The following is a 12,737-nucleotide window of genomic DNA, read 5'->3' as shown; positions in this document are numbered from 1 at the left end:
AAGTCGGGGTCTACGTAATTGGTCAGTTCTGTGATTTTAGATGGGAAAGTCTACTTAATCAAAAGTGTAACAGAATGATGTACAGTAATAAAGCATAACGGCTGATAATGTCCATTACCATTTTAGGGGTAGCAGGTATTCCCCAATACTCTGTGATGTTAAGAAAATATCGCCGGTACATAAGTTTGTGTCTAAACGGCGGTATTTTAATAGCTTGTCCACCTACCAAATATTTACCTGCCAATCAGGAATCACAGGTGCAGGCCCCTGAAAGTATAGACCAGTTACCAAAGAAAACACTCCGTTTATCATTTCAGTACGGAGGTTAATGCATGGACAACATGATACCGCTATTTCGACACTTTTACAATAATGGTTTGTTTTGCTTTGTAAAATAATATATACTTATTGCTGGCTTACTTGGATGGATATTATTACAGAACATTGCGCAAAAATCAGGTACGTTTCTTTCTTCAGTTCTAAGACTAATTCCTGACGTGACGCGTTAAATATTGCGTAACCACCTGCTCGCCAGAGGGCGTATTCACTGGGATGGTACAAAATGGCAGCGCCCATTATATATAATAGCTGTCACATTTAACCGTTTTATAAATTAAATATAATAATATACTTGTTGATATTAAGCAATAATGTGCATTATATATTGTTGAATATGCATACCAGTCCAAAAGCCTTGCGCGAGCATTCCTTTAATGTAAAACATGATAAGGTAAGATAGCGTTTTAAAAACAAGAAGAAAACAAAAAGAAATGTTTTTATTTTGTTGGGGGAACAAACGAAAGTCTTTCTAGGGCAGAAACCTCAGGATAGTTCCTAAATACTAAATAATTGTGAGCAAAATAGTGAAACCAACTTTTGTTGTAAAGATTTTAAATGAAGACTTTTTTTGAATTTCCCATATTTTCCTGTGACAGACGTTACAGTTTCCTTTCTTCTCTCAAATTCAAATCACATAATTTCAGGACTGATTGACATATTTATTATCTTTACCTTGAGCAGTGCTAAGAGAGTTACAAAGGACATGATTACACACCTTCAGATTTTCTTCTCACATAAACAATTCATATTTTTTTGTGACAGACGCAATTGTCCCATGCCGTTGCTGGAATTCGAACCTATCACGAATCGCCCGCAACTTCAAGACTTGTCACGAAACCTTTTGAGCTATTGAGGCATGCATCCATCCATCCATCCATCCATCCATCCATCCATACATACATACATACATGCATCCATGCATCCATGCATGCATCCAAGCATGCATCCATCCATCCATCCATCCATCCATACATGCATACATGCATACATGCATCCATGCATGTATACATGCCCCTGCGTGTGCTGTAACCTCACCGTGGTGCAGGGGTGTAACATTCTCTTTGAGAATGGCCAATACAGCACAAATTGAAGTTTAGAGTAAAATTCAGTGTCCGTAAAATTCTGTGATATTTGTATTTGTATTTTTGTACAGTTCTTTACACTGTTTTTGTTTAAACCTTGAATTTTTATATTGATGTTGATCATCACTTTATTTATTTGCATTACCATAGTTTGACACCCAATAGCCGATGTAGTTTTCGTGCTGGGGTGTCGTTAAACATTCATTCATTCATTCATTCATTCATTCATGCATGCATACATACATGCATGTATACATATATACATACATACATACATATAAACATACACACACACACACACACACACACACACACACACACACACACACACACATACACACACACACACACACACACACACACATACATACATACATAGATACATACATGTGGCCTTAGAACCGCGTGGTTGTTGGACCGGTACGAATAGGGTCGACTAACGATCGTTCTATTTTTGTGGAACGTAGTTGGTCTGATTGGTAGCGTTCCGGCCAATAATTGCAGGCGATTGGGTGCCACAGGTTCGGGTCTCGGTAATGGCATGAGGAAATTTGTGAAGAAAATAAAGGATTTTAATATCCCCTGTGCCAGTGCGTCATTGAATATATGTATGTTTAAGTCAAAACCCGACATATATTCAAAATATAAAAATACATACATACATACCATTTTAGTACCTTGTTCAATGGTTTAGTTAAAGTATATATTAATATATACATGTATATATTTTTATTTATATATTATCTACATTATCTAGCCTATAACATGACTGAGCCCCAACCCTGACACAACAAAATGTAGACAAGCACCAGTCGCGGTTGGAGAGACAAGGACTGAGATGTTGAGGTGGACAGCAAAATATACGAGGAGCAGCCAGATCGGAAAGAAATGAGATGGAAGTCAATGGAGTCAAAGGAAGGAAGGAAATGTTTTATTTAAAGACGCACTCAACACATTTTATTTACGGTTATATGGCGTCGGACATATGGTTAAGGACCACACAGATATTGAGAGAGGAAACCTGCTATCGTCACTTCATGGGCTACTCTTTTCGATTAGCAGCAATGGATCTTGTACATGCACCATCCCACAGAAAGGATAACACATACCAAGGCCTTTGATATACCAGTTGTGGGGCACTGGCTGAAACATAGACATATAGTAGGTATGTTGGTAAGTAGGTAGGTAGGTATGTAGGTATGTAGGTACGTATGTAGGTACGTACGTACGTACATATATAACAACAGATATAACGTCGATTAATGTCAGATTAACAACGTGAAGCTTCAATGCAAAGTAAGATAGCATTTTGATAACACGTGCACGTCACGTGTAGACAGTTGAAATACGGGACTAAAATAATACAAGCAACTCAAATTAACTTAAATATATTTATTTATTAACTGTAGTGGATGACACATAACATGAATACATGATTTCGTCTGTATGAACACAAATAATGATAATAATGAACACATTAGAGAAAATAAAAAATTTCAAATGACATTGAACAGAACAAAATGTTGGTTTACAATAATATATATTTTAAAACATTAATAATAATAATAATAATAATAATAATAAAGACAAAAAAGAAATGAAACAAAAAATAATAAAAAAATAAAAATTGACTTAACTTGATCGTAAACATCTGGGGGTTTTAACGTTCATATCATCAAATGCACGCTGATAGACAAGCACCAATAATAAAAGTTGTTGGTCGGTCAATAGCTATTTTTAAAACATTATCACCATGGGAGATAACTCGTTTTACGCTACACAACAGATACTAGAGTTATCTTACTGAAGGCAGTCATGCTAGCAGAGTTTCACTTGACACTCAATGTTTGCTCCTATATCTATTAAAAAATCCTATTGACATCACTATCTAAACACACACAGACATAACGATAAAACATTGGATTTCGTTGTGTAGTTTTGTGCGTTCTAATGAAAATCGACACTATTTTCCATTTAGTTTGTCAGAAATATTAGCAGGGGTTCTAGACTGTGGCGAGCGATGTTTAGGGGGGGGGGGGGGGAGTCGAGTAATGCTTCTCCCCAAAAAAATGTATTGAAAAAACAACCAAAAAAAATTGCTTCAGCATGAGGGGTTTTGACACTCGAACCCTCCACCCAATCCCCTCCTACCTCTGCACTCGTGTCTGGGTAAGAAACTATTTTGAACACGATTAAAACCTATTGCTTGTTTGTTTAATTTTTATAATTAGTAGTTTTATTTGAAATTAGGCATATAAATATAAATGTTAAATTATATTATGTATTAACCCCACATTTAATTGTCTGGATGTGATTCAAAAATAAATAAACGAAATTGTCTCATATACGTGTATACTGTTCTAAATGTCCATGAGTTCTTGTGCCTCGAGATATGTCACAGTAAGTCTCGTTTTCATTTCTTGTGCCGCGTTTTAAACTCATGAATATGTAACAGTAAGCCTCGTTGTCAGGTTCAGCCTCGTCTTGATTTAAACTGTCCTCCGATTGTGCAGTCGACAGTTGTGATATTTCCATTTACATGTTTGTAAAACTCCATCCCACACGGATCAGTGCACCCAGTCACTCTGGAAAAAATAAAATAATAATAACAAAAACAATAACAATAACAATAACAACAACAATAATAATAACAATAACAATAATAACAATAATAATTACAAAATAACAATAGTAATAATAATAAATTAATAGTAATAATAATAATAATAATAATAATAATAATATCAGTATTAGTTTTACATTTTCTCACATCATTTTATCTTATATATTGGATGCATGTTGAAATATGTGAATTATCCACATTGTAAGGCAGTATTTCAGAGCTCGCTAAACCCGACATTGTTATTGATTAATAATACAAAATAATACTATTAATAATATAATAAATAATACAAATATCAAGAACATCGACAATAATAGTACTACTACTAATAATAACAATAACAGTAATATAATAATAACTACGACAACTAACAATAATATATTAATAAAAATAACAATAATAATAATAAATCATAATAATTGCGTTATTATTATTATTATTATTATTATCATCATTAGCGAATACTGGGACAATGATGACGGCAGATGGGCAAATTATGGTAGCAACATCTATGGTAACTCTAAACAACTGCAAATATCTCACCTGCATCGAGCTGACAGGTCGCTGGGGCATACAGACATCCAACACTTGGGGCACGTCCGCACCTGGTCAGGGGGACAGTCTGGAGAGGAAAAAAAACATTAATAGTATATAGATTATAAATATATAGAGAATACTACATGAGTCCCATCTGACATGGGACCCTGGCGAATAAATCCTTGGAAAATCTCAGGGTTTCTCCGAGAATGACGAATACATCACACGTTCTGCACCTCTTGCAAATTTTTAAATTAGTTCTATAAGAATCTGTGACAATAGTTTTAAATATGTGTTTCGCTTTATGCTGATAATTCGGTTTGTTTACCATTCTTCATGCTCTACCCATAGCGTTTATTCTTGTCGTTTTCATGTTTAAAATTAATATACTTCATTGTGTCTTTCATAAATATCACTCTTTCATTCCTGTCTACACTATGTTTATTAATAAGTTTGGAATTTGGATAGTTGATTTTGTTTGTGCTCGGGTTTCGTTAAACATTATTCATTCATTCATTCATTCATTCATTCATTCATTCAGTGGTGCCTTAGTGGGTGTTGTTGGGGCGGGACGTAGTCCAGTGGTAAAGCACTTGCTCGGTCAGTCCGGCATCCATCACCGTCGGTGGGCCCATTGGGCTGTTTCTTGTTATAGACAGTGCACCACGACTGGTACATCAACGGTCGTGGTATGTGTTATTCTGTCTGTCGGATAGTGTATATAAAACATGCCTTGCTACTAATGCTCTAGTGGTGTCGTTAAATAAAACACAATATTTTAGTGGCTGTTGATGATAGTCATAATGATGACGATTATGATGGATGGCTATTACGACGACGACAACGATGATAATGATGATGATGATGATGACGTTGACGATGATGTACTTACCTTGTTTTTCTATATCGCAGTTGACTGGTACTCCGTTAACAAGCCACTCGGCACGACATGTGCGACATCGGTTAATTCTGCAATAAAATATTAAAAAACATTAACTACACACATGTGCTAATGTTTATTATTATTATTATTTTGTTGTTGTTATATATCTCTCTCTCTCTCTCTCTCTCTCTCTCTCTCTCTCTCTCTCTCTCTCTCTCTCTCTCTCTCTCTCTCTCTCTCTCTCTCTCTCTCTCTCTCTCTCTCTCTCTCTCTCTCTCTCTCTCTCTCTCTCTCTCTCTCTCTCGCTCTCTCACTCTCACTCTCACTAACCAGTAAACCATTGCCCTGGATAGATGAAATGTGTGCCCATGACAGCGTGTTTGAACCTTGAATGAATGAGCATTACCTGCAGATTGCATTTGGGAAGGCCGGACAGCTGAATCGGCTGCATGGATCAAACAGACACCGGGCTTTTCTAACTCCTATCGGGCAGTCTGAAATAGAAACACGAATAGTTATGGGTTTTGCCAAATGTTTTGCATTGCGATATATCGCGATACAGGAACATGAATTGCGATACGTACCACGTTATATTCAGAAGACCAATTCCCAATTATTATAATTTATAAAGTGCTCTAATTTTATGAATATTTTTTTATAACTTAATAAAATGATACTAAGACAAAGAAACTTTTAATCAAATGGATAAATATAAACAGACAGAGATACACATTGTATATATAAAATTATTTCAACATACTTTAATAGCATAAAGCAGTTGCTATTACAAACACATCAAAAGCTTAAATGTATCCTTTAACCGGCCTCGGTGGCGCAGTAGTTAAGCAATCGGCTACAGGCTGGTAGGTACAGGTTTCGCAGCCCGGTACCGGCTCCAACCCAGAGCGAGTTCTTAATGGCTCAATGGGTAGGTGTAAGGCCACTGCACTCTCTTCTCTCTCACTAACCACTAACAAACTAACAACTAACCACTGTCCTGGACAGACAGCCCAGATAGCTGAGGTGTGTGTGCCCAGGACAGCGTGTTTGAACCTTAATTGGATATAAGCACGAAAATAAGTTGAAATGAATGAAAACATGAACGTGTCCTTTATGTCAAGCCTAAGGTGAACCTACATTATTGCCCTCCGATTATTTTTATTATGTCACGTTCCACATCTACTATTAAGTGTGAATTAATAACAAAATATCGCCAGTTCGGAAAACGTATCTCGACTTTCTATAATCTCTTTTCTTTTTAAGATCGCATTGATCTTATTTATCTTTCAAGAAAGTGGTTTTTATTTTTTATATTTGTTTCTTCTTCTTCTTCTCTCTCTCTTTGTTTCTATTTCTAGTACTCTTCTTCCTAGTCTCCAGAATATTTCCTCTTCAATTATGTAAGGTTTTTGCATTGCTAATATCCCGATTTACAGTATCATGTTAAGCCTAAAAGTTTCATCTTAATATTGAATACTATGTATGTGTGCATACGGCTCGCGCCGTTTGTGTTCCCTTTCGTCTATCTTCGGTTTCATCCCTGTTACTCCACACGTCCGTGTCTCTCTGTCAGTCTCCCCCCCCCCCCTCTCTCTCTCTCTCTCTCTCTCTCTCTCTCTCTCTCTCTCTCTCTCTCTCCTCTCCCTCTCCCTCCCCTCTCTCTCTCTCTCTCTCTCTCTTTACACACACACACACGCACATGCATATGTATACACATATTGTTTAATAAGTGCTTTACATACGAATGTATAGCTTTAATTATGTATCGTTTATGTATATACAATAATACCATGTACAGCAATGATTCAAGGCCCCAACCTTGACCTTGGTGATGTTTCTGGGGACAATAAAAAAGAAAGAAAAAAAAATGTGAATCTATATTTAGATAGTTACCTGGCGTACAGTCTACCTCATCATTGCCGATGAACCATTTGGCGTGACAGGCTCCACATCTACTTGGTCTGAAATTATTGATGAAATTGTTTATTGAAGAAAAAACAACATCATCATTATCATCATCATTATCATCATAGTAACGTTCACTTTTCAAACTGGAATTGTGTCATCTCAGGACACAGAGAGAGATACAGAATGAAGAAGAGAGAGAGAGAGAGAGAGAGAGAGAGAGAGAGAGAGAGAGAGAGAGAGAGAGAGAGAGAGAGAGAGAGAGAGAGAGAGAGAGAGAGAGAGAGAGAGAGAGAGAGAGAAGGAGAGAGATGGGGAGGGGGGCACAGAGAGATATAACGACACCCCAGCACACAATTACACATCGGCTACTGAGTTTCAAATAATGGTCAGTATATGAATATGATTCCAATGGTTAGAAGTCACCGTTGACCAAAAGTTTGTAGAATAATACGACTCTAGCAAAGAATCACCCAAACGTTTACTCGTCTCTTAATTAATATTGTTTTAGTATATTTACTATGTGTGTAATAAGCTATGACATGATCGGCAATCAACATATTCGTAATCGTAATCGTATTCGTGTTTACCTGCAGACAGCTCCAGAACGACTGCACGTCTGTCCAAAGCACGGATCTTCGGTGCAGTCAGCAACACCGTACCTAGGATCACACGTTTCTGTCTGAAGAATCTGGAGTACCTCAGGATTAACTCTGGTGTTGACGGGGTCTGTAGGCTGTAGTGGTCCTGTAGGATTTCCAGTAGGATCGGATTGAGACCCTTGTCCAGTGATGTCAGTTCCTTGTCCTGCTATAGGACCAACGGGACCGGTAGGCTGCTGCGATCCGACAGGGTTTGGTCCAGTTATATCGGGCTGAGATCCAGCGCCGTCACTAAAGAATCTGCTTGAACCAAAACCCACTTCGTTGGGGTTGGTGATAGCTGGATTGTTAATATCCGAGCCTTGAGGATTTCCAATAGCGGGACCTTGAGCAGGGTCAATAATAGGGCCTTGTGGTCCATCTGTAATTGGGTTTTGTTGACCTCCAATAGGCATCTGAATAGGGTCTGTAATAGGGGCACTGATAATTGGGTTTTGTTGACCTCCAATAGGCATCTGAACAGGGTCTGTAATAGGGGCACTGATAATTGGGTTTTGTTGACCTCCAATAGGCATCTGAATAGGGTCTGTAATAGGTTGTGTAACTACTGGGCCCTGAGGACCCTCAACAAAAGCAGGCCCTTGGACAGGGTCGACAATAGGCTGTCCAATGACTGGGCCCAGGGGGTTTCCTACATTAATGCCATGTGAAGGATTTATAACAGGACCTTGGGGACCTAAATCTACAGGTCCTTGGGGATCTGTGATAGCTGGACCGACAGGTCCTGTTGCTATGGGGATTCCGGAACCACTCCCTTGTGGTGGGATGACCTGAGGTCCAGTAGAGATTGGCAAACCGCCATTTTGATTATTTGCTATTTTACTAGCTGTGAAAATGGGCGATGTATCAATGTTTCTTTGAGGTTTCTGCATCACAATATTTAATCGTCCGTTTTGCAGACTAGGATTGGATCCCTGGACTGCTAGTTCTGGGAATATAGTTATGGCACCCTCGCATTTCACCGGCATTCCTTGGATGAAAAAGTTTACGCCGCAGCCTCCGCAGTAATTTGGTCTGGAATAGAACAAACTCAAAACATGAGGAAATACTTCTTGTTTTTTATTTTATTTTTAAAAAGTCTTCTTATTGCAACATTACTGTTACTGCTTACAAACGCGTTTGTTTATTGCTGTATTTTCTTACTTGTACCTTTGAAATATACAAAATAAGATAAAAATGTTTGTGATCAAAGAGCTGGCACATTTATAATAAACTCTCATATCATTAGGTCCTTACCATTTTGCTCAAACTTATATTTCTATTCAATATTATTTTTGTGCCATTTATTATATATATTATATTATTACTTGTCATTTGCTCAATATTATTTTCTTGGCATTAGCTCAATATTATTTTCTTCTCATCTGCTCAGTATTATTATTGTTCAATATTTATTTTTTGTCATTTGCTCAATATTATTTGCTTGTCATTTGCTTAGTAATATTTTCTTGCCATTTGCTCAATATAACTTTCCTTCACATTTGCTTAATGTTATTTTCTTGACATCTGCTCAATATTATTTTCTTGATATTTGCTCAATGTTATTTTTTGACAGCTGCTCAATATAATTTTGTGTTCAATATTACTTTCTTTATTTTAGCTCAATATTATTTTCTTGAAATTTGTTCATTGTTATCTTCTTGACATCTGCTTTGACACAGCCATAGAGAGGAAACCCGCAACAATTTTTACATTAGTAGCAAGGGATCTTTTATATGCACCATCCCACAGACAGGATAGCACATACCACAGCCTTTGTTATACCAGTCGTGGTACACTGGCTGGAACGAGAAATAGCCCAATAGACCCACCGACGGGGATCGATCCCAAACCGACCGATCATCAAGCGAGCGCTTTACCACTGGGCTACGTCCCGTCCCGTCCCCTCCCCCACTCACCCACCCCTCAAACTAAAGGAATACTAACCTGCATTCTGCGTGTGGATACTGGAGACACTTGGCGAACATGCATGGGTTCTTGGTGCAGGCTACAAGTGGCAGGCCCATGGGACACACTGAAGTAAACGGGGTGAAAGAATTATAGGTATTTTAGGAATCTACATAGTACATGAGTGTCCGTTAGATATCATTTATCTTACAACAAGTTCGAAACCACAGTGGTATATGAGCACGTTAAACTAGTTACTTACTTACAACGAGTTGCTTCAAAACGTATCTAACGAGTGAAATTTTTACACAACCTTAAAAAACCCAGTTTTAAAATAAATTTAAACGCCTTTTATTTAACAAACCCATTTACGGCCCTATTGTTTGTAGTTGACTTATGCGTCACAGACAAGTCAATTTCAAGTTAACGTCAACGTCACAAAATTTTGATGTCCTTTTTTGACTGGTTGGTATGTCACTGGCAACCTTGTTATCATCTAGGAGCAGCCAGTATTATGTCTTTAAATTGATATCACACATAAATCTGTTATTAGTATGTGTTCTCAAAAATAACGAATAATGTTCTCACAAACGGGTGTGTAAGAAAGATATATATATATATATATATATATATATATATAGAGAGAGAGAGAGAGAGAGAGAGAGAGAGAGAGAGAGAGAGAGAGAGAGAGAGAGAGAGAGAGAGAGAGAGAGAGACACACACACACACACACATGTATTATATTTTTGTTGTGTTCTTAAATTCGTTAATTATGTTTTGTATAGACAGTATCATAAATTCATATTACCTGTATACATGTATTATATTTTCGTTTGCTCTTAAATTCGTTAATTTATTTTTGTTGTTATTATTTTGTGTTGTCGTTTTAATAAATTCTCTTTTTGTTGTTTGTGTTTTGTTGTTTTTGTTGCCTCGATGGCGCAGTGGTTAAGGCATCGGACTACAGGCTGGTAGGTACAGGGTTCGCAGCCCGGTACCGGCTCCAATCCAGAGCGAGTTCTTGAGGGACCAATGGGTATGCTCTCTCTCTCTCTCTCTCTCTCTCTCTCTCTCTCTCTCTCTCTCTCTCTCTCTCTCTCTCTCTCTCTCTCTCTCTCTCTCTCTCTTTCTCTCTCTAACCACTAACCAACTAACAACTAGCCCACTGTCTTGGACAGACAGCCCAGATAGCTGAGGTGAGTGCACAGGACAGCGTGCTTGAACCTTAACTGGATATAAGCACGAAAATAAGTTGAAATGAATGTTGTTGTTGTTGTTGGTGTTTATGTTTATTACCGGATTATTATTTTTTTAGGGTGGAGGTGGGGTGTTTACGATATGGTTTTTCTCAATTCAAAAACACAATATTGATGCTATGTTTATCCGTGCAGGAGATATGATTGTGTAAAGGATCTCACCTGGTGGTGGTGGAGCTGTGCAGTCCACTTCCTTTCCCCCTAGGACCCACACCGGGCGACAGACACAGCCCATTCGCATACCCCTACACAAAAACAGAAAACACACATACATGTATATACTTTACATACCCCTACACAAACACAGAAAACACATATATTTGCATACACTTACACAAACACAGAAAACATATATACAGAATTTGCATACCCCTACACAAACACATAATTAGCATACCCCTACACAAACACATAATTGGCATACCCCTACACAAACACAGATAACACATACATATCATTTTCTTTTTGCCCTCTGTCTCTGTCTATCTCTATATCTGTCTCTTTCTATCTGTTTTTTCTCACCCCCCCCCCCCCTCTCTCTCTCTCTCTCTCTCTCTCTCTCTCTCTCTCTCTCTCTCACAGTTTCTCAGATATTTTTTTTCATACATTGATATAAAATATATTTGACGTATTTGACCACAGGATTTGAACTCACGTGCATCTGGCTTGTGGGTGATTTAAACATCGTCGTCCATAGCAAGGAAACCAGCACGTCATAAGGTCTTGAATAGCACATACTGTAAATAATAATAATAATAATAATAATAATAAAAAACATAATAATAACAATAACAACAAAACAGTAACAATAATAATAAATTAAAAAGTAATAGTAATAATAATATAGTAGTAGTAATAATTAAATAATAATAATAATAATAATAATAATAATAATAATAATAATAATAATTAATAATAATAATAATAACAATAATAACAAAATAATAATAACAAAACAATAACAAAAATAATTGTTTAAAAAAAATAAAAAAAAAAAAATAATAATTGTTCCTCACTGCATTTTTCGTGGCATTTCAAAAATCACCATTAACCTTCCCCATTAACTATGCCTATATCAAAGAAAGAAATAAAGTGTGTTTCTACGTTAATAGGACATTAGCACAACAAATTACAATAAAGAGAAACGATCTTTTAAAAAAGAAAAACTAATTTTACCAGGCCTGGGCTGTAAAGCGCTGTTCACTGGTGAGGCACTAACTGGACTTCCTCTGTCAAAAGATCGTGGCCGACTGTTCCGAAACGGTATGTAGGCTGTTACATCCGTGACTACAAAACACAACAATAAGAAATTATAAAGCTGGGATTTAAAAACATGTATTAATATTGTACATGTATATATAATTAAAATAACAGTTTCCATTGACTCGTGCAATTTGAGCCAACAGCTATTAGATGTCTGTCTATGTATCTGTCTATCTCTCTACCTACCTACCTACCTATATAACTGTCTGTCTGTCTGTCTGTCTGTCAGTATGTCTGTCTGTCTGTCTATCTATCTGTCTATATCTATATCTATCTATCTATCTATATATCTATCTATCT

The 12,737-nt window shown here is 37.0% G+C and overlaps 1 protein-coding gene across 1 annotated transcript in view; it reads right to left on the bottom strand.

Annotated features, from left to right (window-relative positions):
- Nucleotides 1–2,804: 2,804 nt before the first annotated feature.
- Nucleotides 2,805–12,737, bottom strand: part of LOC121373284 — a 12,440-nt gene continuing 2,507 nt past the window's right edge. The window contains exons 2-11 of the mRNA XM_041499811.1: nt 12,351–12,461; nt 11,830–11,911; nt 11,337–11,419; nt 9,958–10,045; nt 7,960–9,045; nt 7,358–7,425; nt 5,871–5,958; nt 5,474–5,550; nt 4,588–4,666; nt 2,805–4,006 (exon numbers count right to left, since the gene is read on the bottom strand). Of these exons, the coding sequence (XP_041355745.1) occupies nt 3,895–4,006; nt 4,588–4,666; nt 5,474–5,550; nt 5,871–5,958; nt 7,358–7,425; nt 7,960–9,045; nt 9,958–10,045; nt 11,337–11,419; nt 11,830–11,911; nt 12,351–12,461 (1,874 nt within the window). The 3' untranslated portion in view covers nt 2,805–3,894. The remainder of the gene's footprint in view (nt 4,007–4,587; nt 4,667–5,473; nt 5,551–5,870; nt 5,959–7,357; nt 7,426–7,959; nt 9,046–9,957; nt 10,046–11,336; nt 11,420–11,829; nt 11,912–12,350; nt 12,462–12,737) is intronic.

This window comes from Gigantopelta aegis, chromosome 5, assembly GCF_016097555.1.
Source record: "Gigantopelta aegis isolate Gae_Host chromosome 5, Gae_host_genome, whole genome shotgun sequence".
NCBI classification, from domain to species: domain Eukaryota; kingdom Metazoa; phylum Mollusca; class Gastropoda; order Neomphalida; family Peltospiridae; genus Gigantopelta; species Gigantopelta aegis.
Note: the sequence above shows the minus strand (reverse complement) of the source record. Positions and strands in the feature narration are given on the sequence as shown.